Raw genomic sequence first — 24634 nt, forward strand, 5'->3', positions numbered from 1 at the left:
CAGCTTCTGTGACTGAGGTCCCACCACGACCACTTCAGCCATCCTCACCTGGTGTCAATAGTGAGAATCAAGGATCGAGGCTGCTCACAACTAACTGTTGATACAACCACACTAAGACTAAAGGTCTCCATATTTTTAGGAGGGAGAATATTGTATCTTAGTACCATCTAGAAGGAGGAAACATAATCAAATCAGAGCTGGGAAGAACCTCAAAGACTGCACAGTTCAAACTACTTTCCTTATAAACAAGATAGAAAGAGACAATTTTCTCCCAGAGGTGAAAACACCCTTAGACTCTTCTTCCCAGTGCACACTTGTTCTCACAGGTCTCCACTTACCTGCACATAGACACAGCCCTGGCCTGAGGCCTCCAAGGTGTACACTCCAGGGATATCGGGCAGAATCTCTTGCTGGGATACCAACCGGTTGGCAGCCTGAATGTTGAAAGTATGCTGGAAATTCTCAGTGGATTTTATAGCCACCTTGACCTCCTCAGACGGCACATAGGCAGTAGCAGCATATTTGGCAAGAGCTTGGAGAGCAACTACAGTATCCTGGGGGAAAGAATCAAGTGTACGCTTACCATTTGTGTGCCATTGGAATTAATGTCAAACAACTCTACAACCTACCCAATCTGGTTGGTGTTCCCTGGCTTGGACGAACCTCTTCTAAGTACCTAAGGACCACATTAGCGAACACTGGGGAAACTGGCATAGAAATCATAGTATCTTGCCTGTATAGAAAACTGCCATTAAGTTATTATTGAATATCCATAAGTTACTAGGCTAATCTCATACATTCATATTTAGCAGCCAAACTCAGCTTCAGAATGGGCTATCTGAAGCAAGTGGTAACTGTTCAGTATATATTTTGCAGTTTCCTTAACTGGGGAGGGAATTTCAATTTCCTTATTTGATAGTGAGAGAAATTGGATGTTCAAAGTTATTTAACCATAATGATCCCCTTTGGTACAGTGGGAGAGGGTTTCAGGGGATTCCTGGAAAATCCTCACAGGCCAAGGCTTCTCAGCCATTGGGCCATATGACAATCCTTTCTTCATTCAGGAATAAGACAGATAAACTGCCACTAAGAGAACCTGGCATCAGTGGTTTGAACCTTTCCATTCTGAAAACATGATTTATATAAATTACAACTAAGAGAAAGGAAAAAAGAATGAAGTGTTCAGCAAAATTGTCAGATCTCACTGTGTTATGAGAATTTCCATGTGCTTGACGCTTTGTAAAGTATCTACTACAGACTAAAGGAACCCCACTTCTTCCTATCCCAAATGAAAAAGAACAGTTATATTTTGCCATCACACTGTTATATAAAAGTGGGAAGACAAGTCACCCACCCTGGAAAAACTGTGAACAAGTTACAGCTGTGCAGCTTGACCATCTGTGACCTGTTGTCTAACCTCTGTGAACTGGAGCCGTGGTCTTCATTGCTTAGACATGTAGAAACAATTCAAGGAATGGGACCATATCTCAAGCTGACAAACCAATCTGGATGCTATGTGACTTCTTGTAATAGCCAATTGTTCAATGCAAAACAATTCAGATATAATATCTGTCACTGAGTGCTCTAAATATTTCACCCACTGCTTTTAAAAATGATATAATTATTTAGGGCCCAGCAAGAATCAGGAAGTCTTTCCTGATCTTTGGCCAAGAATTTCCCTGAAACAAGGAGACAGAGTACCATATAATTTTTTTAAAACTGCAGTTAAGTCATTACCATGTTCAAGCTGAGTACTCTTAATATCTTTACCAGATACTCCATGTTCATTCTTCCAGGTCTAGTTTACATGTTACATCCTCAGTGGAACTGGTGCTAATTTCAAAAGTCAGAATATAATCTCTATGAGGATAAGAAATATGTTTTTTTGTTTACTTCTGTATCTCCAGTGAGTTGGACATGGTAGGTATATAACAATATTCACAGAACAAAGAAGTTAATGACTATTCCCTTTGTGATCATCTAAGATAATTTTTATGGCACTATTCAAATTTACCATGCACATGTACTCCCTTTTTCTTATTGCCGCTTCACTAAATCAATTTCTCCTTACCCCTAACATAGACAAGTGAAATAGTCTCCAGGGATCTTCAAACCAGTGTCTCCCTACTCTAAACCATTTCATACACGAATGAAATAAATGAGAAGTTAATCCTTCTGCAACAAAGTTAAAAAATACTAATAGCATCTCAGAATTAGGTACAAACTTGAGTCTGATATGCAAGGCCCTTCCTGATATGAACTTACCTGCCTTTCCAACTTAATTCCCATTATCCTTTAGGTAAACCAATTTTCTGATAGCCATTCTATACTTTTGCAAATTGGTGTCTCTAGTCACACCATTCCCTCAAGAAGACTTCTCTTATTCCTTAAGCTGATGTGAGCTTTCTCTCCCTTTTGAAATTCACTATTTTGTATCTTTTGTATCTTTCTTTACATAACTAGATCTTGATTTATAATTCTAGAACTTTTCCTAACTTTATAGAGCTTAATCTTACTGGCTTCCCCAAACCTGCAAGAGTAGAAGGAAGTATACCACTGAAGTCTTGCTTTTATGCTTACTAATTTCATCATCGGCTTTCTAATTTGTTAGTACATAAATTTAGCCATAATTATATATGTCCTATTTACATGTAAAACACATATCTCATAATGTTGCATACTCTACAAAGAAAGAACATTTAATACATACAGTACTATTTATATATTCATATACCCAATTTTATGAATCCTTTCTCTCCCTCTAGAATTATAATTCCTTGACCTAAAGAGCAAAGGGCAGTAGTTTTTCCTCTCTCTCCACACAGGATCTAACCCTATCTGATAAGCGGCTGTAGGGGAACAGGCTATTTACCTGAGTGGAGGAGAAGCCCCCATAGGCATTGCGTTGCCTGGCCAACCAAGCCACTGTGGCAGTGGCCTTAGCCAGCTCCTTCTGAGTCAGACTGGCTTTGCTAAGCTGGGCCAATAATACATATGATGTAAGTTCCACGTCTACAGATTCAGGCTTAGACCAAGGACTATCATCCAGTGACTGAGTAGGTTTTTGGCTCCAGTGAATGGACTGTCCTATGGAGAAAGAAGCATATATTAGGATGGTCTTGGAAGGAAATGACTTCCCCATACTCACTATGTAAATAAATGCCCTTAGAACAGAGAAAGGACCAACCAAAACTTAATCATGAATTAAAAAGAAAATGTTTCTCAGAATCTTCTGATTTATTGGTCATAATGTATTTATTTGCAGGGACGCATATGTGTATATGTGTATGTGTACATATATGTGTACATGTATGTATATGTGTATGTGTGTATACCCACACATGAGTCCCTAACGTAAAGCTGGGAGCATCAATAAACATCTCCAGCAATTACATATCAACCACCCTTGTTAATTTATAAATTCTGGTGCTAATGGAGATAGGTAAGTAGAAACTTATAAGAATCTTATGTGATTGCTGGCAATTTTTTGGTTCACAGTCATTTATTAATTTTTCAGCATTTATTTTACTTGCTTAAAGGTTGAACATATTAAGAAGAGTAAAAACAGCAGAACATGCATAAGAACTCAGAGAAACCATAGAAGAAATGCTAATGAGGGCGAGCTCATAGAATCTGAGACCAAAACAAAACTTTGTGACAGCCAAGACGACAACTTGAAGAAAAAGAACAAATGGAAATAAGAGTGAAAGCTAGAAGTCTAATTAAATATAAGCTTAAAGATAATAAATAAATAGCCCACAGGAGACAATTAATTGGAAGAACATGAAACACTTGAGCCTGCAGTGCAGGATAGTGGAGAAGAGATAATCACATTAAGTCTATCTACACTGGCCAGGTAGGTATAATATGCCTGCCACCATTGGAGACACCCAGTCCATGGTTAGAGTTGCTTACATAGAGGCCAAAAGCACTAACCAGGGCCCCTATAAGAGGACAACTCAGCAATGACATTCATATAAATGAAAGCCGAGCTTAAATGTTTGCTTGGAAACATTAAATTTTAAATAGGTAGATAAATAAAATGCTTTGGTATTTATTTATAAGATCAGTTAGAATGTCAAATATTATTCAGAAGCATTTAAAGGACCTTGAAAAATCCGTCAGTTTACTCTTAACCCATCTACCTCCGTAGTGTTATACCAAAGAATTGTCGAAGACCAGCAAAGGGTGATTCTACAATGCCAGTAAGAGTTGCAACTAGTTTTCACCACCTATTTTCTCCTCATGTTAGAAGTATACCAATACCTTTTAGGAATGACACAGGCTTTCCCACAAAACTCTCAACACTGATTTCATGACTTAACTTTTACTAAAATGAATCCTAGATTGCATATATGTGGAATTATGGAGAATAGGGAAAATTACAGATAACTCACAACATATTTTTGCAATTTTAAAAAACTCCTACGTAGCCAACATACCTGAGACGATAGCTTGCTGATCTAACTTTTCAAGAAGCATGTTTCTGATGTCCATCTCCCCAGCCAGAGAGAAAGTATAAGCTAGTAGGGCCTGTGTGTAGAGGTTGGTGGTGGAGGAAACAGAATTCTTGAGATACTGCAGACCCTGACGCACCATTGGGTCCTAAAAAGTAAAGATGAAGAACTGAATTTATAAGGCATTCCTTTTTAAATGGGAAGTGATAAGGAAATCATCCTATCTTCTTTGAGTTTATTAGGTGAACAGGGACAAAAATAGCTGAATTTCTCTAGCAATCAGCATGATAAACAGAGTCTAAAGAGGAGGAGCTGGAGAAACTTACCTCTATGGTCTTTCCCATCTCCAGCAATGCAGCTGTGATGTACGCTGTCAAGGAGGTCTCATCCTCTACGCCACCCTGGAGGGAAACAGGGAGATGATAAATCAGGGCAGCAGCAGGAAGAGCAAGAATGGTGTGCAAACTGCAAAAAGCATCTCCTCTGAATGGGGTGAATTATTTTTTTTAAAAAGTGCTGCTTTCCACAGGCTGACTGCAGCCCCAAGCCTTCATGACACACAGTGACAGGAGACGGGCTGGACTTAAAACTGCATAGCTTCAACAGTAGCCTGCAGCACGCAGCATAGGGTCTTCAGCTCTGCATGGTATTTCGGAAACGCAGGAGAAGGGGTGAGGAAGGATGAGAAAATTTAAAAGGGCGGTCAGGGAGAAGGGTTAAAGGGAAGAATCTCTTAGTCTCAGATTCTTACTCAAACGGACATGCCCTCAAGTAGCACAAAGCCCTGCCTCTTTGCCAGGGAAGAAGAGGTGACACCTGCCCTGTCTAATGCCTTTCACAGAGAGACATTATCAAGTTTAAAACAAACTAACCTATTATCCTCATTCTATAGCTAAGAAAACAAATACTTAAAAATGTTAAATAGCTTGTTCAAGATCATACAGCTAATAAGCAGAGGACTAGGATTTGAACCCAGGTAGTTTAACTCCTGCTCCAAACCACCAAGCCTGACGACACAAGTGATGGGTTTCTTGATAGACAGGCTGGCTCTGGTAAGAAAGGAGGAAAACCCTCAGGGATCTTGTTCTAGTCAAGTCCAGTGTAAAAGAGAAGAGAGAGTCTTGGAGGACACTGGTAAGATCCTGCATAAGGAAAACTAATGAATCCTATGAAGAAATTTTTTTTCAGGTTCAAGATTTTTAACCCAGGCCCTGAAACAGCAATGTAAACAATTTCTCTAGAAATGTGTGTACAAATCTCTCTTTAACTGGATTTGTTCTGAATTGAATGAGTTATCATGCAGCAACAAACGCCTCACCCTGGAGTGGGAGGGGTTCAGACACAGCAGTGAATGGGTGGAGCAGTGATGATGAGTCCAGCCACTGCTGTTCAAATCATAGTCCACTCATTAGCATGCACCTTGGGCAATTTACTTAATCTCTGCAAATTAGTTTCTTCATCTGCAAAATGGGATTAATCACACCAGTACCTAGCTCACTGATTTGTTGTAACCATTAAATAATATCAAATAAACAAAGTACTTAGAAAGTGCCTGGCACAGAGTAAACCTCTCACAAAAGACACTGGGCTACCTATTCGTCCCCACCAGAGCAAACAGCTTGGCTTCAGATTTAGAGAAATAGTAAAACACTCAGAGATGTCTAGTCCAGATATCTTTAGCAGATATCTGAATCACCTCGAAGGCTTATTAAAACCCAAATTGCTGGACCACACCTAAGTTTCTCAGACTAGGTCTGGGGTACGGCTGGAATACATTTCAAACAAGTTCCCAGGTGCTGCCAATGCTGTTGATCTAGGGGCCACTCTTTGAGAACCACGTTCTAATATATACTCCCATTCTACAGACATGGGAGTTAAGGCTCAGACTAGCTAAATATATGGACTGAGGTCACCCAGAGTCAGGGGCTAAGACTTAAGGAATACCAACTCCCAGGCCAGTGTTCTTTTGATTCTGCTCAGTCAGAGGTACAAGTTCCTCCCAGACACAGCAGTGGGCCGCAGGCCCCTGGGCAGAGCTGTACCTTCATAGCTGTGTGAATGAGCTTTCCCACATTGACATAGTAGCCACTGGGGAGCTGGTTGCCTGCCATCCACTCAAGAGCATCATGGATGTTCTTGTCATCAATGAAGATGAATTCTTGAGCTTGGCCAAAGCATTTGGTGACAAAGGCTGTCAACCTACATGGGTAAAGAGGGAAACGTGGCATGAATGGTGGTGTCCAGGTAAGAGTGCAATCATTCTATAGTTTATTCTGGTGTATGGTTCCAGAAGGAAAGCTGAGGAAACATAAGGCCATAGGAGGCCTGGAAAATGGAGTTATTAGTAGGTATTAATGGAGACAAGAACTAGAGAGACACAAGGTCCAGGAGAAGGGTGAGGGGCTTGACCATACATGAAACGATAAAGAATATTAGCAAGGTAGAGGATGGAGTACAAGAAGAAATGGGTTAAGGGGGAGGTAGAAGAATAGTTCCATAGGTTCAGGAATTACGCTCTGAGGTATACTGGGAATTGGGCAATATTACCATGTGTTTCCATTTCCATCTTGCTCCCCAAAGGCACTGTATGAGCCATTGCTGTGTTTGTACATTAGCTCCTTCTGGTACCCTGGGAAGCCAGAGGTGCTATTAGCTTGCAGTGACAACTTCAAAAAACACTCCCGTGGCTTTCAAGGATGTTGGACCCTTTAGGGGAACATCACTGTATCTTATTAAGTTATCATAGTCACTAGAGAAGGTGTCCAAGAAGAGAGATTGAACCAACTCACCCATGTTCAGGAACCCCACTGCCTGGGACCTGATTTCCTCAGTCAGCAGACCTGCCTTCTCCAGATACTGCAAGACGTATATGATGGGAGCAAACAAGACCATGTTTTGCTCCCCACAGCCACGTGGCATCTGCACCAGACTGTCTAGGTTCTGCAGGGCGGTGCCCATAATGTCTCCTGGGGTTCAAAAAGAGAGAGCAGGAAGGTTGCAGTAGAGAGAAAGAACCCTTCAGAGTTATCATTCATTCAACAAACATATATCAGCTATTGTTTAGTGAACACTGACCCTAGGAGAAGACAGTAAGTGAAACACAGCCTCTACCTCAAAAGCTCATAGTCAGAGGGGCAAACAGTTGCAATACATTACAAAATAATTCATTATAAGCAATTTTAGTACAGTTTTATAATACTGGGTACATACAAGGTGCTAGAGCACAGATAGGTACATAGGGACACCTAAGGGTATTCTGGAATTTAGGAAGACATGTCCCTGGAGCTGATGAATGACATAACAAAATCTGCAATGCTTAGAATCAATCTCTAAATTCCTCCACTGCATATACATCACCCTCCAAACCACCAAGTCCCTCCCAAGCACACACAATACTGATACCCCTCTTCAGGTCATATCTAATCACCCCTCCATATACTTCATAAGCCAGTATGCCTTACATAAATGATGCATTAACATCTGCATTTTAGCCACTGAGCTCAATTCAAATCTATAAGTACATACTGAGTATTAGCTATGTTAGCAGTAAGAGTACTAGGAAAAGAAATGGAAAAGATGCGGCCCTTGCTGTCAAGGAGCTCGAATGTGGTGTGGAAGACAGGCATCGACAGTGAGCTACAAGACAGTAAGATTGGTGCTTCACCGGGCATATGGATCAAACAGTCAGAACAGAGACATTTTTACCTGGAAGGGGTCTTGGTAGGGACTAAGAGTAAAGAAAGAATATAACATTTATAAGCCTCCAACTAGATGCTGCATATTGTGCTGGGAACTTTATGTTGCATTTATCTTCACACCAGTCCCAAGAGGTAGGTTATCATCACCATTTTACAGAAGGGGAAAGAGGATCAGAATTGTTCACTAACTTATTTAAGGTCACATTGCTATTAAAGAGCAGACTCAAGATCCTAATCCATTGCTATGATTTTTAAGCTCATCTTTTCTACTCACTTTCCTTGCCCAAAGGAATGAAATGCCCTGTATGTAAGTATGGCTGTATTTTCCTTAAACAACACTCAAATAGATACTTCTCTCATTTTTTAAGTGGTTGCTACAAACATTGTATAACCCCTACACCAGTTTACAGACTCCTGAAACCTATATACATTCCAAACTTCAACAACTTTTAACTTCCTCCTGCCCAGATGAGTTTCTGCTGTTAACTAGCATATATGTCTAGTCACATCTGTGCTGTCACCTACAGGCTTTATTTGCCCACTATATGAAGTAAGCTCTTCTTCCTTCACTTCTAACCTACCACACCTTCCTTCAGATAAGTTCACATGCCTTAAACCCACTTCACACCTTGGAAGCCTCTGGCCCTTTTTCCCTTTTTTGAGCCAAGAATTTCTGGCTGCTTACCCAGAGCAGTAACATAAGCCTTGGCTGAATCAGGAACAACATCCTCAGGGAGCTCGAGGGAGGCAGATTCCGAAGCCACCTTTCCTGTGAGAGGCAGAGAAAAGGAGAAACACTGGAAGGTAGAAATAGAGGGGGACTCTCAAGACCAGATCATAGAAAAATTTTCCATAATCCAGGGTCTTCTGTACCCAGTGCCTTTGGTGGGGGGCAGGCAGGCTTTTTAAAAAACTTATTCATAGTGCTCTTTGCTGAAAATAAATTCCAAGAAGAGCCATAAGTATCATGTGCATTTTCCCTTGTTGATCTTGCCTTTCAGGATGAGCACTGGCCCCCATAGGGAAGGGGCCCCTAGACTCTCCTATCCTTTCCTGGCCTGTGTGTTCCTCCCTTTGCCTCAGAAAATCTCTTGGTGCCCACAGGGATTCTCACCGCCCCTCTCCGCATTTACCCACCTTGTGGGCACAGCAATGAGCTGAGTGTGTTCTCCACGAGGACTCCCTCAGGCTGACGTGAAGAGAGACATGGGTTAAAACAATGAAGAAGAACATCAGGGCAGGTGGCACTGAAGGAATAGCAAGGGGAAAGGAAAGGGGAAGAGGCCCTCCCTGGTTCTCAGGGCTTCCCTCAGAACTGGAGAGAACAGTGCTTCTCTTTGAGGCTCAGAAGGACTCCATTTCAACCCAGGGATGGGCCTCTCCATTCAGTTCTTTCTGGGCAAGGCTAGAGCAAAGGACAAGTTTAGGAAACTTCCAAGAAGCAGGACTGACGATTGGTTCATGATAGGCGAAAAGACCACTAATGATAACACCAGGGATTTTAGTAAGAGAAATTCTCATTCATTGATGTCTAAGAAGTGCCGAGCACTGTATTTGGCACTTTCATAGACCATTGTGTGGGTTAAGCAAATAGTTAAGGATGCCAAAGACTGTAGTGGGCTGTGACTCCTATGAGAGGCTAACTGGTACGGTCGGACACGCACAGAACATCCCACCTGATTACTGGCTCCGCCTCTGAAGCTAGCCTGCAAACTCACCTTGACCAGAACTGGTTTGATGAGCACGTCTCTCCTGCCCTTTGCTGGGACAAATTCCTTTCGGCCACCACAGAGTTCATTGCTGTCCAGAATCTCAGTACTAATAGTAAAGTTTACATGACCTGAGAAAAAAAGAGGAGAAAGGAAAGCATTAGTCCCACTGCCAGAGGTACCAATGAGGTCTCTTCCCCTCTAAACCAATACCTCTTAAATTTAAAGACCTGCAGATCTTGTTACAATACAAACTCTAATTCAGTAAATTGGGGTGGGGCCTATTAATTACATTTCTAACAAATTTCCTGGTGATGTCAATGGTGCTGGTCCCATGCGGTAGGCAGCCTCTAAGGGCTCAAGGATCCCTGCGTCCTGATATTTACAATGTCCTGTAGTCCCCTCTCATTGAGTGTAGGCTCGACTCAGTGACCCGCTTCCAGCAAAGGAACAGATGTCATGATGTGTCACTTTAGAGATTAGGTCATAAAAAAGGCTGCAGCTTCAGTCTCAGGTGCACTGTCTCTCTTGAGCCACTTGCTCTGGAGGAAGCCAGCTGTCATGTCACAAGGCAGCCAGCCATGTGGAGAGATTCGTATGGTGAGAAACTGAGGGAGGCCACTAGCCAACAGCGGAGGCCAAGAACTGTAGCCTTCAGTCTAACAGACTGTGGGGAGCAGAGGCTTTGGGATGAGCTTGGAAGTGGATCCTCTCCTAGTCAAGTTCTGCGGTGAGAACACAGCCCTGGCTGATGGCTTGACTGGCATTCCATAAGAGACCTTGAGCCAGAGGCACCCAGCTAAGCTGCACCCAGATTACTGACCATCAAAAACTGTGTGATGATAAATGTTTATTCTTCTAAGCTGCTAAGTTTTAGGGTAAACAACAGTAGATAATTAATACATGCAAAGACTGTACTTTGAGTTGCAAGGATTTAATCTAAGAGCAAATGACATCTCTTAGGGTTACAGTGGTGACTAAATGAGTTAGTACATGCAAAGCAGTTAGAGTGACTGGCCTGTAGGAAGTGCTTGGTTAGTAAGTTGGCCACATAGCCCTTGTCCTGGTAGAAGTACTAAAAGCTCTCCCTTTCACCTCAAAATAGCCCAGTTTGGAGAAAATTTCAGTCATCTATCAAAGAGTTTTTGCTTATTTATTTATAACATAGACTTAGGAGGTAGAAAAATGTAGGCAAATAAAAAGAAGAACAGAAACAAAGCAAGCGCAGTAGAGGAAAGCGGAGAGGTTGCAATACCCAGGTTTTTGCTCTCTGCTCTCTCTTGCCCTTCTGCCACTTCCTTCTCTTACCCAGTTTGGTAGCTGTAATATTCCAGTGATAGGTTTTTGCTTCATCAGCACAGAGGCAGCTGGAGGCCTGAGAATGTGTCTCTGATTCCACCTGGTACTCATTTGATTCAGCCAGCTTAGTCTGCACCTGAAGGTATGTTTCAGAGATACAGGGTTATGAGTACAGGAGACAACACAGAGGCCTGGGAAAACTTGGGGGTGGGGCCACTAACATCTCATCTCTTCCCCAGAGAAAACTGATATGCTTCCAATCTAGGGACAAACTTATGGTGGGGGTATGTTTCTGGACTGACACCTGCTTCCCGTATCCCCAGCTCTTACCCTAATGCATTTCTTTAGATAATTGAAGACGGTGGCAGTAAGGCGAAAGGATTCCCCACGAATTACTGAGTATGGGAGAGTCAAGTCAACAAAGAATGGCTGGAAGGCAGTTAGTCCAACAATGGGTGAAAGACCAAAACCACTGGACTGGGAGGTGCAAAAAGTCATGGCCTTCCACTCAGTGATGGTATCAGGAACGGTGACATGGACAGACTCTTTCCCTAAATTGCTGTGAAAACACAAGAACCAGGTGAGGCAGACAGCCGGAGGACAGCATTTGGGGTTAAGCTACAAACTCTTCTGCAAAAGTGAATTTTTTGTTGTTGTGCATGGGCGGGAAAGGAAAAGGCAACTCAGTAAGTTCCCATATCCCCATTAAACTTTCTTGGCTCAAGACCTAGATTCACTAGAAAGGTTCTGATTCTGTGTTCCCTGCTGACTCCACGCTGTATCACCTCTACCTACCTCTGAAACATCACTCACCCAATCGGAAACAGATTCCATAGCCAAGTCTCTGGGAAGTACTGGCGGACCCGAGAATCCTCTGGTGGAGGTGATGAGGTCGATGACTCAAATGCCACTGGACCCAAACCACTCTTTCCAAAGGCGGCTAAGAATAAGGGAGTTTTGGAAAACAGAAGACTTCTGTTGTGAGAAAAATTGAGGCAGAGGGACTCCTATCAAGAAAGTCCGAGTAAAATAGAGAATATCCAGTCAGAGACGAGGAGGAAGGGCCCCTGAGGAACTGACCAGTTACCAGGCCATCAGGGGAAGTGACAGATAAGGAGGTTTGGCCAGGGAATGAATAGGTAAGGGCTTCTGGCTTCAAAGTCCTTCCCAGAGAGAGAGAGAGAGATCCTTGGGAAATTGCTACATCTATGACCCACAATCCATCACCATTCTAAGGCTAGAGGCTCAGTGTAAGAATAAGAGGCAAAGAAAGAGATAAAAGAACTTCAGAGTTCCATCATTCTAAACATCTCAGTGAATCCACAAGCCCAAGAGTTGCTTACCTCCCTGAGCTACACTGGTGTGTTGTGGAGACCAGTGATTGCAATCTACTGGCTTCTTGATTTTGGCATTGGACAATATTTTCAGGCCCACTTCCTGATAGACACCAAAGAAACCAAGAATGAGTAATTACCCTAGTTGGGGTGAGGATTTAATAATGTATGTAACTGTTGAATAGCCATGTTGTATACTTGAAACCAATATAATATTATATGTCAACTATATTTCATTTAAGAAAATTGATAGATAGATAGATAGATAGATAGATAGATAGATAGATAGATAGATAGATAGTACATAAAAAGAAAAACTAGAGCGTGAAGTGTTAAGATGGTCCCATCCCTTACTATAAGGGCTCCTGCCTAAGAATTCTTCTCTTCAGGGATTGAGCCAAAACATCATCTTCCTATTAATTTTGAGACTGGTGGTTATTACCCAATACAACCACCAAGATTGGTTTGTTTCTGTTCCAGCTAGTGTGAAAGGCTTTCAGTTAAACTGACTCGGTTTTTTTCTATGCACTTTGTTGCATTGATTACCATAGTAAGTCTAGTTAAAATCTGTCACCACACATAGTTATAAAAAAATTGTTTCTCATAATCAATCCTCCCAAGTTTCCTTCATATGCTACATCTATAGCTTTTCTTCTTCCTTCCTAATTACAAACCTTAAATAGAATTCGTGCCTCATATCGAATTTACCGAGTATCATAATTCCTCCAGGTGGTAAAGATACCTCGAGACAAGTGCTGGGCATAGAAGCCACAGGGCATAAATCTGCAAAGAAGTAAAAAGCTAACCTTTGCAAACAATATGGCTTCTCTCTCACTTACCAACTTTACATTTCCCTGTATGGCCCCGGAAGATGACTGGTTAGCCAGAGACGGGTAAGATTCCTCAAGGGAGGAACAACCTAAGACAGGCACAGTCGCAGGGGGGCCATCAGGTGAGAATTTGGGGATCAACAGAGGTGAGGCTCAGAACCTCACCCCCCCTGCTTTGAGAGAAATCTTCTGCATCCGTGGATGTCTTGCTGCCCTTGTCTAGCCTGGATTAATACTTAGTCCATAGGCACACACCTGATCATCTGATCATCTACATTTGCCTTCTTACAGCACTAAACTATGTTTTCTACCTTTATCTTGCATCTACCTACCACTTCAGCATTTTATTAAAAATAAAGATAATAATAATAATAGGAGAAATGTGGGATCAACATATAAATCAAGTACAAAAATCAAATGAATATTCATATTTGACCTGATGGTTTATAGGTCATATTGCATGATCAAAACCGAAAGTTTCTGTGATGAATGCCCTTGTACTGTTCACCATGTAAGAATTTATTCACTCTGTAAGAATTCGTTCACCATGTAAGAACTTGTTCGTTATGCTTCAGAAGATTGGAGACTGACGAGAATTAGGCTTGAGATGGATTAATGATTGTACATTGAGCATTGACCCCCCTATACTGAATTTTATTGTTGTTAACAACCATTTGATCAATAAATATGAGAGATGCCCTCTCAAAAAAAAAAAAAAAATTGTTTCTCTTGTGATAAAGATTTTCAAGATCTCTTAGCAATTTTCAAAAATGCCATATAGTATTATTTACTGTAGCCACCATGCTATACATTACATCCCATGACTTACTTATTTTATAATTACAAGTTAGTACCTTTTTACCCCCTTCACTCATTTTGCCGTTCCCTCCCCACCACCTACCCCCTGCCTCTGGCAACCAGCAATCTGTTCTCTGAATCCATGAGCTTTGTCTTTTGTTGCTGATTTTCTAGCCTCCACATATAAGTGAGGTCATACAGGTTTTATGTTTCTCTGTCTGACCTATTTCACTCAAGGTCCATCCATGTTCTCTCAACTGGCAAGATTCCATTCCTTTTTGTGGCTGAATAGTATTCCATTGATTTCATTGTTAAATGTTAGTGCTTCTTGCAAATACTAATCACTGTGTCCTTATTGTTTGATTTAGACTAAACTTTCTAAGGGCAGCAATAAATTCTGAGTGCAGCTTAGTCAATTCAACAAAAATACATTGAGTATTATGGAAGCTCAGGCATTAGCAAGAATGTAAAGATAAAGAATACCTGGTTCCTGACCTCCTGACCAACCAAATGTGGGCCATAGCATCCCAAACTTCTGCTCATAAAATAGGTGCAATATTTTCTATAATAATGATAAGAGCCCTCTGGTCTACCTTTTCTCATTTTCCTTCTTGACTGATCCCATGGAAATCAATGTTTGGGGACCACAGCTAGATGTGTAGCTTCTCACAGTGGCTCTCTTCCAATGTAATTGGGCAAGTTTTTTAATCATAAGGACCAAAAGGGGTTAGCCTACATATCAGGGGTTTTAAGATTTTGTTCCTTTTGTGCCCACATGAATCTCTATTTTTACAGACATGGACTTTCTATTCCCCCATCCCACCACCATTGTTTCCAAAAAAACAAGATGGATTAAAAACTTATACCTGGAAAAGTCTGAAAAGGTCCATGCTTTCAGAGAACAAAGGTCCCCATATAGTTGAGTGCCTGCTCCAACGTTTCTCAGGCACTGGATAAATGAGGGGTTGATGAATGTCCCTTGGGTCGGACACTGGACACTCATCGTATTCAGCCACTTGATAGGGGTAGTGACCATACCAGTACTGGAACATCCCATAGACCTGAAATAAGAGGGGAAATGGAAATGAAATATTGACACAGTGAAATCACTTGAGAATCTTCTATCAGATTCTGTTTACCACTCCTGTATGATTTCTTTATTACTCCAGAATTCTTCCTATATTTACTCCACCATAACCCCTTCCTTCCTCTTTAAATTTAACCTCTATCTCACCTTTTCTCATAATCCATCATCCTTACTTCCTACTTCATCTTTCCATATCTTCATTAACCATGCCTGTCTCATGTCATCATGAATTCCTACCTTCATTTCCACACCAGCTTTTTTACCACCAGATGGTGATACACTACTTCTGTAGGATTTTCGTTCCCAGTCCCTGAAATCCAGCTCTTATTCTAATGCAGTCAAATTCTCATTTGGGTCAACTCCTGCTTCCTACCCCATGAGCAGGCTACTCACAGAGCGGTTGCTCAGCTCTCTCTCTGGCCTGAGTAATGAGACACTCTCATCCACAGCCCGGACTGCACACAGGGACCCAGGAGCCGCCTGCAGGTGTAGCTCCACTTCGGCTCCTGGAAGCTGCTGGGAAGACGAGAAGCCAAGGGAGACCTGGGGGAGGGAAACGTGCAACTTGGGGATCAGGTCAGCCTGGAGAGGAGGAAATGCAAAGCCCTTTGAATCCTCGGCCAATATGGTATCCAGCCCCCTCCTTCACTTTTATACTGATTTTTCTTTTTAAAGTCTAGTCCTTTAGAGCCAGTATCTTGTGAATCAACTGGAAAAAATGAGTATCATAGAAGAATGATATAGGAAGTTTAAGAGACAAAAAGTAGAAAGAAAGAGAATATGTGGAAGAGCTACATAGAACGTGTGATTTCCCATATGACTTTAAAAAGTGGTCGCAGATAGATTTCAACAAGACACATTAAAGATTTCAATACTGTATGGCATCCAGCTTCAACATGATCTTCCTATTTCCCTGCACCTGCCTCATCTCCAACCCCCAGCATACACAACCCCAGCATACACAAGATGTCTCTTTATGCCACAGCTTTTCACCTGCAACTGCCATCTTACCTGGTTGTCAAAGCACATCTCTACGGAAAACTGGACTTTGTCAGCTATCACACCTCCACTGGGGAAAATGGCGTAGACCACCAAGAAAGGATTAGGGGCTAGTCTGGAACTGAAGGTCAGTGAGAGCGAGAAGGAGCCTTTCAGTCCTGAAAGAGAAGAGGGGACATACAGAGATGAGAGTGCACGCCCGCCTCCCATGGGGCCAGCTGCAGGCCTCAGGGTGTCAGGTGCTTCTCATTTTCTTATTTTTCTATGGCTATCATTAGCATTCTGTTCTCATTTTTTCTAGTATAAGAGCTGTTACCTGGAAGTTTAAAGTTTCATTTTCTCTCCCAAGAGAAGTGTGAACACTCACCTATCTCCTTAGAGTTCAGGTGTTGCTGCCCCGCCATCTCCAAACTCCCTTTCCCTATTAACTAAGGAAGAGAAAAAAATCATTAGTAGCACAGAAGTTGTGGGAGTTTAGCCTTGACACTAGTTCTGGAGCATCCCTGCATCTCCCCAAAGGAGAGGCTCCTGTCATAGGTCCAAGGCTGGGTCAGCGCTTCCTGGGGCGCCCTTCTGTTTGTCAAATGCCGGATGGTGCCAAGAGGCCTGCTGGCTCCACCTCCACTGGAGGTCTGCCCGAGGAGCACGGGGCAAGTGGGAGGAGACAAACGTCATCACTGCCTCAGGGCTGGATGGAACAGAAACCCATTCTTCACAGTAGATAGCTGTCCACCATTTCTCAATGATCTCCAGGTCTTATTCTCCTATAATCCTTGTAATCCTATTAATCCTATAATAAAGTTGGCTAAAATCCACCCTCACAACCATCTTTTAATTATCACCTAATTCAAAATTCAGTGGAAAGGGGTACACCTTAAACCATCTCAAGCCCTTAGGACATTTGACTCTGGAGGAGAAATCCCCTTTTCTAACTCTCCCTTCCTCTTCACTTTCACTTGAAACCATATTCAGTGAAACTGTTTCTAAGAAGGCTGTTGACGCAGACTCTAGTCAAAGGCTCTCTGGCCGGTTCCTCAGAGCTTCCCTTTCCTCCTAGGCCTCCCCACGCTTCTGTCCTGATGACAGCGCCTTGATATTTTATAAAATATCTTCCTTGATATTTTCCACTCCTCCTCCTCATTCTGTTGTGTCAGCATGACTTTTAGGTTGATGAAAATACTGGAATGATAGAAGACTGGAAAGATCAGTGGGGAAAAAGTCTCTCAGATACTTGAAGGGGATAATCCAGAAATACGGAAACTAACCATCAAAACGGAGGTTTCCATGAGTCTCATTTCTCACTATCACCAAGGGACCAATAAATCTGCTTATCTTTATACATTTCCTTCAGGCTACAAGTGATGATTTATTTCCCCAACAAAGCTGCTCTCGCTGTTAATTGTAACCCTGTATCATCTAGTTAAAAACATTGACCAGTGAAACACGGAATGAAATTTTTCTAAGTCCCATCCCCACCTCACCCTCCTTCCTACACACCCACCCACCCAGCTCCCTGTCAGCCCTGACCAGCAACATTTTCTTGTTGATTGCTCATTTTACCTTTCCACACAATTTCTCTGGGCTCCTGTGCAAAAGCTTTTTTCCCTCATTGTCCCCCATCCTTTATACCTATATTGTGCAATACAGTAGCCACTGGCCACGTGTGACTACTGGAGCCCTTGAAGGGTGGCTAGTCCAAACTCCTTAAAGTATAAAATACACACTTTGAGCTGAAACAAAGAATGTAAAATATGTATTAAGTTTTATGTTGATTCACATTGAAACGAGCATGTGTCGGAAATACTGGGTAAAATAAAATATGTTTTAAAAATTAGTTTCACCTGTTCTTTTAATTGTTCTAATGTGGCTTCTAAAATTTTCAAAATTACCTATGTGACTTGCATTTTATCTCTGTCTAAATGGTCCATCCCCTCTCTGGGTCACATCCTCGTCCCTTCTCTCTCCTGACACAGTTTCACCCATCCTCATTTTCCAGGCTCACATAGTAGGTGAAGGTGACTTCCTGGTCAGAGTCCACATCAGCCGGATTGATGTAATAACCCACACGCACTTCCTGGGGCTGCCTACATTCCAAGACACCACTTGGCCAGTGAATGTCAACGAAGCTGTGAGTCGTGTTATAGAAGGGTTGCAGGTACAGGTAGGCATTTTGGTAGTAATGAGGCACTTGTTCTGGATCATACACCACATCTTTCATTTGGAATCTGCCCTGAGAAGAGAGAGAGAGAAAGGCCTTGTAACACTTGCTAACCCCAGGGTATTGTTATAATTTTCAAATAGATCTCTCTCAAATCTTTACTGCCTAAGAATGGCACATGGACATGTCACTAGAGGTCCAGCCAAGAATGTTTGAGGAAACCAGATGGTGGTAATGAACAGCAGCACTTTGTATGCAGAGGAGTGAAATAAGGGCTAATTATAGTTGTCAAGTAATGGGAGACTGTGGATGAAACACCTTCACACAGACTGGTGCAGAGGAGAGATCAGCATGACTAAGATCATACAGAAATTAAAAATACATTTCAGGGATAAGAAAACTAGGTATAGAGGATAAAAAGATTGAAAATAATTGTTTCTAAGCAGAGTGATGGAGCCTAACTGGGGTCCCACCAGATGACTTGATGTTGGGAATGGGATGTTAGCAAGGGTGAACTAAGTAGAGGCTTGGAAAAGCCCTCACATGTCTGCTTTTGCTCTTGCATCTCATCATTGCCCTAAGAATTTACCTGGACTAGCTTGCTGGAGCATGAGGCACAGAGGGGCACCAACCTAGAGCCAGCCGATCCACAGACATGTAAGGCAGTCCACCAAGATCAGCAGAGGTGCCTATCTGATGACCCCAAGTGCACAAGCAATAAATGCTTTTTGTTGTATAGTACCAAGGTTTTGTAGCTGTTTGTTAAGCAGCATTCTGTGGCTGTTGATAACTGATACAAGTAGCCCTCCCTATAAGTTAACCAAAATCTAGAATTCTCTGCCATTTTTAGGAGTCATCAGAGCAAAGGGGAATAGGACTATGACTAAACCATTTTTTCTTCCTTACTCTGATTTCAAAAATAGGATCAGATAAAAATGGGAATGAGTTATAAGGTGAATTAGTAGAAATAGTAATTTTGATCTGAAAACAAACAGAATCTAAGTTTTAGCCAACTGGTAAAGCAGGACTAGTGAGTGAGGGAGAGAGTATTGCAAATGGGGAAGGCCGAGCTGAGGAGAATCAGGAAAATTTTGAAGATTTCCTGCAGGGAAACCTTCCTTGCTGGAAAGCTGGTCCTCCCTAGTGCTCACCTCCAGCGAAACGCCTGCCCCATTCCAGCTAACTGTGTCCAGCGTGAAGGGAGCAAGGCCATTGTTGTCAGTAGTCAGGCTCTGGTTGCTGATGGTTCCATTTGCGCCATAAATCACCAGAAACACTCTGTGATTCTTAAGGAGGGAGCCATCATAGCCACTTACTCTTATCTGAGGGGTGAAGGTCATAAGAGCATTAGAGTTAGTTTGGGGGTAGGTTTGAGAAGGAGGTAAAGTGGGGATGTAATAGAAATTCTAAGAATTTCATTTCAGGAAAGAGCCCAGAAAAAGCTACCATGTTGCTAAGGAAGCTTTAGGTCCTTCATTTGTACAGGTCCCTTCCAAAGCTTTGTATGTCATTTTGCCTTAATATTCTGAAAAAGAGTCCTCCTCTACTCCCCAGTTGTATAATCCTTAGACTTTAAGACAATCTGGATCTACTCTTGGTCTAGAGAAAAGATGACTAAGGAACAAATGCATATAAACATGTACAACATTATTGTGTTGACCAATTGTCTGGGAAGTGAAGAAAGATAAACTGGAGGGAGGACGGGCTGTTTGTTGGGTATCAGAAAGAAGATACTGACAAAGGGCACTTTGAAATCTCTAAGGAAAATGCTTGTGGAGCTATAAATGGCTCTCTGTCAAGGGAAGTTTGATTTATCTTGCCTAAATGCAGGAGAACAGCTAGATGGTTTCTGTAGATAACTTGCAGGTCTAAAATTCAAAGATTCTAATATTAGGATATGAGCCTTGGGCATTAGAGAAGGCACTGAAGTCACATTAATATTTAAGGAGCATCTCGTGGGACTAAGGGTGCACAGCGTAAGCAATTAAGAGTATATGCTCTAGATGCAGGCTGCCTGGGTTTGAGCATAGTTACCACTTGTGATCTGTGTAACACTGGCAAAATCACTTACTCTGCCTCACTCATCTGAAAAATGAGGCCAACAACAGTGTCTATTTCATGGAATTGTTGTAAAGATTAAATAAGCGAATACATGTAAAGTACTTGGAGCAACACTAAACTAGATATTCTTATATATCTACAGAAAGTGAATAGTTAAGCATTTTATCTGTGTGGAGACAAGTTTCAACATACCTTGCCAGTGAAGGGGAAGTTGGGGTAATAAAAATTATTGGTGTCTTCAAATATCATTGATCCGATTTGTGAAGAAATGTAGATTTCCTGAGTGGTACTGGCCTCCACTCCTGTAGAGGGAAACCAGATGCATGACAATCTAAATACCTGGTATCCTTATCTTTGTATTTAACAAAAATCCCAAACAGGATGGATGTATGAAGCTGAATATTTTTTTGGCCAAAAATCCAAGCTAACTCCTCCTCCTCAAACTTTTGGAGAAAGTGGTAATAGATGGCAGATCAAAATACGGCTTTTTCCTTTAACTGTGAACCAAGAACAAAGTCACTCCCAAACACTAATGAGGAGAGGTCTTTGACTCTCTCCGTACGATTGTCCCTGGGACAGCCGTTTTCCTTTCTCTTTTCTTAATGAACCAAGGAGTATCCCACTTACCCGTTCCTTCCTCCACCACAGTAGCCACTATATCGATGCTCTGGCTATACCTATAACCAGTGAGGTTGAAGGTGGACATGTCCACAGACTCTGAGAAACATCCTGCTTTGTCAGTCTAGTGAGGTAACAGAGAGAGAGAGAGCATGAAAACATATCTCTCCTTCTATTTCACAATGTATTACAGAAGGAAATGATTTCTTATCTCCACACTTTAGTTTCTCCGTCTTTAAGATAGAAAAATTCTCCTATAACGTGTAGTATACACCATACATATATAATCCTGAAGTGATTTTGAAGCACCAGATATGAGAAGGGAAAAGAACCAACTGCAAAATGGGAAAATTGTTATCCCCCAAGGGCTTAGGTTAATTTCTTGATTCCAAGGCAGATTTTAAAAAGCCTCTATGTGTTTAGGATAAAGAAGACTGCTTTGTTCTTTGGCACTGGGAAATAATCGTGTGAAATGCTTTCTATTTGGGCTTGTTGTCACTTTGCTATATTGGTCCTTATTTATTCTTAAGGGTATGTGAATAAGGTTCCTTTTTTACACCCCATGTACTGACCTGTCCAGAGAGGTTCTTGCATTTGTCAGGTAGCTTTTCCTGTTGTGGAAACCAGTAATTTGGTGCCTTTTGACACGCTGATACCTGCACTTGTCCTAGCACAGGCTTTCCATAGGTGTACCTAAGCCAGAGAAACGTGAGGAGTCAGAATTGAGAATTCCACCTGCTCCAACCCACCTCCCCACAAACACCATTTTCCCTCCTTTCCCATACTCCCACCTCCAGCTCTGCCAAGCCCACACTTCTCAGCTCTCGTTCATTTCCCTGCTTTGCTCAAAGCCTTAGAGCATCACCATTACACAGTAAGTGCCGTCCAGAGGACTTCTGAAACGGTGTTCTACTTCTTTTTCCTTACTCCTATTTCTCCATGAGATTCAATATTGCGTTCTGCACAAGGTAGAGATTAAATCAAAATTGCTGACCCAGTGAGCAGTGGAAAGTAAGAGCAGAATCGCAATTAGAAAATGTGTTCTTGGAGAAATCATGACTCTGGCCTGTAGCACATCCCACAATCAAACCCCTGCCTCCTCGATCCCTCTCCCCAGTGTACTCCCTCATCACATCCCTCAGGACATCTCTACTCTCCACAGATTCAGAACTGTCTCCTTACCTACAACAAACCTTTACCAAGAAGGATTCCTCTGCCGTTGATAAGTGCTTGGGTTCCACCACTTCCACCTTAGATTTAGGCAGCACTAGAGAGAGTAGGAAGAGAAACAGAAAAGGAATAGGGAGAGGTGACACCAGACAGGGACTGAACAGAAGGGTATAAAAACAGTGATAACTAACTTAATTAATTAAATTAAGGGGGCATCACTCCCTTCAAAATGCTCCTGAAGTTATCAGCTGGCTTAGCACTGATTCAAAAATGAATAAATAATCCCATCCCAAGCTGATTTTACTTTACCTTTGCTGATTTTCAGACAAGGTTATGTCTAACACTTTGACCTGCTAATTCTCCCACCTACCATATTCTTCCACACTGAAGGTGCCAAAGGTCTTGCCCTCAGCCACTGACACTGTATAGGTGCCCAGCGTTGCCTCTGGTGCCAGCTGGAAGGACAGGTCTATAATGCCTTGCTCAGGCACCAGATCCAGCCACTGTGCAATCCTGCTGCCATTTGGATCCTGCAACCATTGAAAAGAAACCTCATGATGTTCTTCCTATTTGATTCCCACTCTGCACTGCAAAGTGCAGGTAAAGAATCCCACCCATTGTTTCTGACCCCCTGGTCTGTGTCCAGGAAGAACAGTTCCCTGTCTCACTGATAATTTTTTTCATTACTAAATGAAATAAATTTTCCTATAGGTCCAACCCCCACTGGGGAAGAAAATTGAATCCGTGTGGATTCAAATGATCAGACTGTCCTCTAAGGTGCTGTCACCAGTTTCAGAATGTGGGCTTCACGATATCCTTTACCAAGAGTGACTGAATGCAAGACACCTGAAAGATAAGTAATTTAACAGAGAAATGGAGGGGATGCTGTGGGGAATGCACCTTTCCAGCCCCATTCCTTCTCAACACTTCGCAGAGGTATTTGTGCCACATTCAATGGCTGAATGTCTGTGACAACAGCAAGACCAAGAGGACTACAGGGCCAAGCTTAGTGTGATGGGCATGGCACAGAGAAGCCACGGCAACCAGAGTGGGAGGGCTAGGTGCCACGAGGTCGGTGTCCTTACCTACAAAGGTTCAGGACTAAGGGGATGGGAGGGCAGGGGCAGGAGAACAGGGGGCATTTCAGGGACTCAGGTCTGGGGCAGTCTCGGGCTCTGAGCCAAGATCTCAGAGTTGCTTCTGGCTTCAAGGTTTAGCCCCAAACTCTCACTCCTTCTCCACCACTGACACATAAGAAAAAGCAGCTTCTACTTACCTGCAGTTCCACTATGGAACACTGAAAAGGAAAACCAGATAATGTGAGTTAAACATGATAAGTGATAAGGATAGGTTTGCTGAAAGCAGAGACCTCTTTCTCTGGTGCCCACTCCTCCCTTTCTGAATGGCTCTTTAGGCCCAGATAAGAGTAACAATAGGGCAAAGGCAGCGAGCTTTTCCACAACACACTGCACAGAAATCATTAGCATTTGCAGGCTCCCCAATGTTTCAACTTCTTCCTGGGAGCCGACTCCTGGGCTCTTCCTCTGCTGTCTGAGTGCTACTGAGCAAGAAATTTACTTTCAAATTTACTGCAAAACAATTTCTTAAAAAATTTTAGTTTAAAAGCACCCCATCAGAAGGCCACATCATTTATTCAAAAAAAAATGGGTGATAAAGCCATTAAGTTGGTGGTGAACAGCTCACTTGTTAGGTGTCAGAGTGTCATCCCAAAATTACTTGCTAATTTCAAAAAAAGAGATAGAGACACACCTTTACAATAGAGAAATCAGGCTGTTCACCACCTTAACCAAGTTATGTAACTCATCATCACTAATAATGGGACAACCTGGCAAGTGAGCATTCTGAAGAGATACACTTGAGGTACACGGCATTACCTCACAAATATTTTTGCCAAAAATGTTTAGCTTAAACCTGATTAGGACCTCAGACCTACTTCCAGAAGATAGAAGAACAAGTTAGATTACCCATTGAAGAATAATCAGACAAATCAAGAATGTCAAATATTCTATCAGACAATTAGGTTTCCTCAAAAGTCCATGTCATATTCCAGAATGGGGACATTTTACTAGTCATCCACGATGCAGATTCTAGTTTGGAAAACAAACAAACAAACCTCACAGCCATTTGGAAAAAACTCACTTAGGACTGGGTATTAAAGGATATAATTAGTGTTCATTTTCTTAGGTGCAATAATGTATTATTTAAGATATTCTTTTTAGAGAACACACGCTAAGTATTTAGGAGTAACATATTATGATGTCTGCAACCTACTTCTAAATGATTCTGAAAAAAAATAGATTAAAACAAATACGGCAAAAAGAAACATGTTGAATTTTGGTGTTAAGTTTGAAAATTTTAATAATAAAAAGCTGAAACAAAATGACAGCTCAAGATA

General features: G+C 42.0%; 1 protein-coding gene across 1 annotated transcript in view; it reads right to left on the bottom strand.

Moving 5' to 3' along the window:
- A2ML1 (alpha-2-macroglobulin like 1) overlaps positions 1-24634 on the bottom strand; it is a 34683-nt gene that overhangs the window by 5795 nt on the left and 4254 nt on the right. The window contains exons 5-31 of the mRNA XM_017658839.3: positions 23495-23515; positions 22589-22748; positions 22231-22315; positions 21621-21741; positions 21058-21172; positions 20623-20732; positions 19521-19691; positions 18214-18441; positions 16579-16639; positions 16224-16369; positions 15606-15755; positions 14992-15186; positions 12507-12600; positions 11977-12103; positions 11494-11722; positions 11173-11299; positions 9874-9995; positions 9293-9344; positions 8841-8924; positions 7247-7423; positions 7005-7086; positions 6500-6656; positions 4784-4858; positions 4443-4605; positions 2873-3087; positions 339-554; positions 49-167 (exon numbers count right to left, since the gene is read on the bottom strand). Coding sequence (XP_017514328.2) covers positions 49-167; positions 339-554; positions 2873-3087; positions 4443-4605; positions 4784-4858; positions 6500-6656; positions 7005-7086; positions 7247-7423; positions 8841-8924; positions 9293-9344; positions 9874-9995; positions 11173-11299; positions 11494-11722; positions 11977-12103; positions 12507-12600; positions 14992-15186; positions 15606-15755; positions 16224-16369; positions 16579-16639; positions 18214-18441; positions 19521-19691; positions 20623-20732; positions 21058-21172; positions 21621-21741; positions 22231-22315; positions 22589-22748; positions 23495-23515 — 3602 coding nt within the window. The remainder of the gene's footprint in view (positions 1-48; positions 168-338; positions 555-2872; positions 3088-4442; positions 4606-4783; positions 4859-6499; positions 6657-7004; positions 7087-7246; positions 7424-8840; positions 8925-9292; positions 9345-9873; positions 9996-11172; positions 11300-11493; positions 11723-11976; positions 12104-12506; positions 12601-14991; positions 15187-15605; positions 15756-16223; positions 16370-16578; positions 16640-18213; positions 18442-19520; positions 19692-20622; positions 20733-21057; positions 21173-21620; positions 21742-22230; positions 22316-22588; positions 22749-23494; positions 23516-24634) is intronic.

Source organism: Manis javanica, chromosome 15, assembly GCF_040802235.1.
Source record: "Manis javanica isolate MJ-LG chromosome 15, MJ_LKY, whole genome shotgun sequence".
In the NCBI taxonomy this organism is placed as follows: domain Eukaryota; kingdom Metazoa; phylum Chordata; class Mammalia; order Pholidota; family Manidae; genus Manis; species Manis javanica.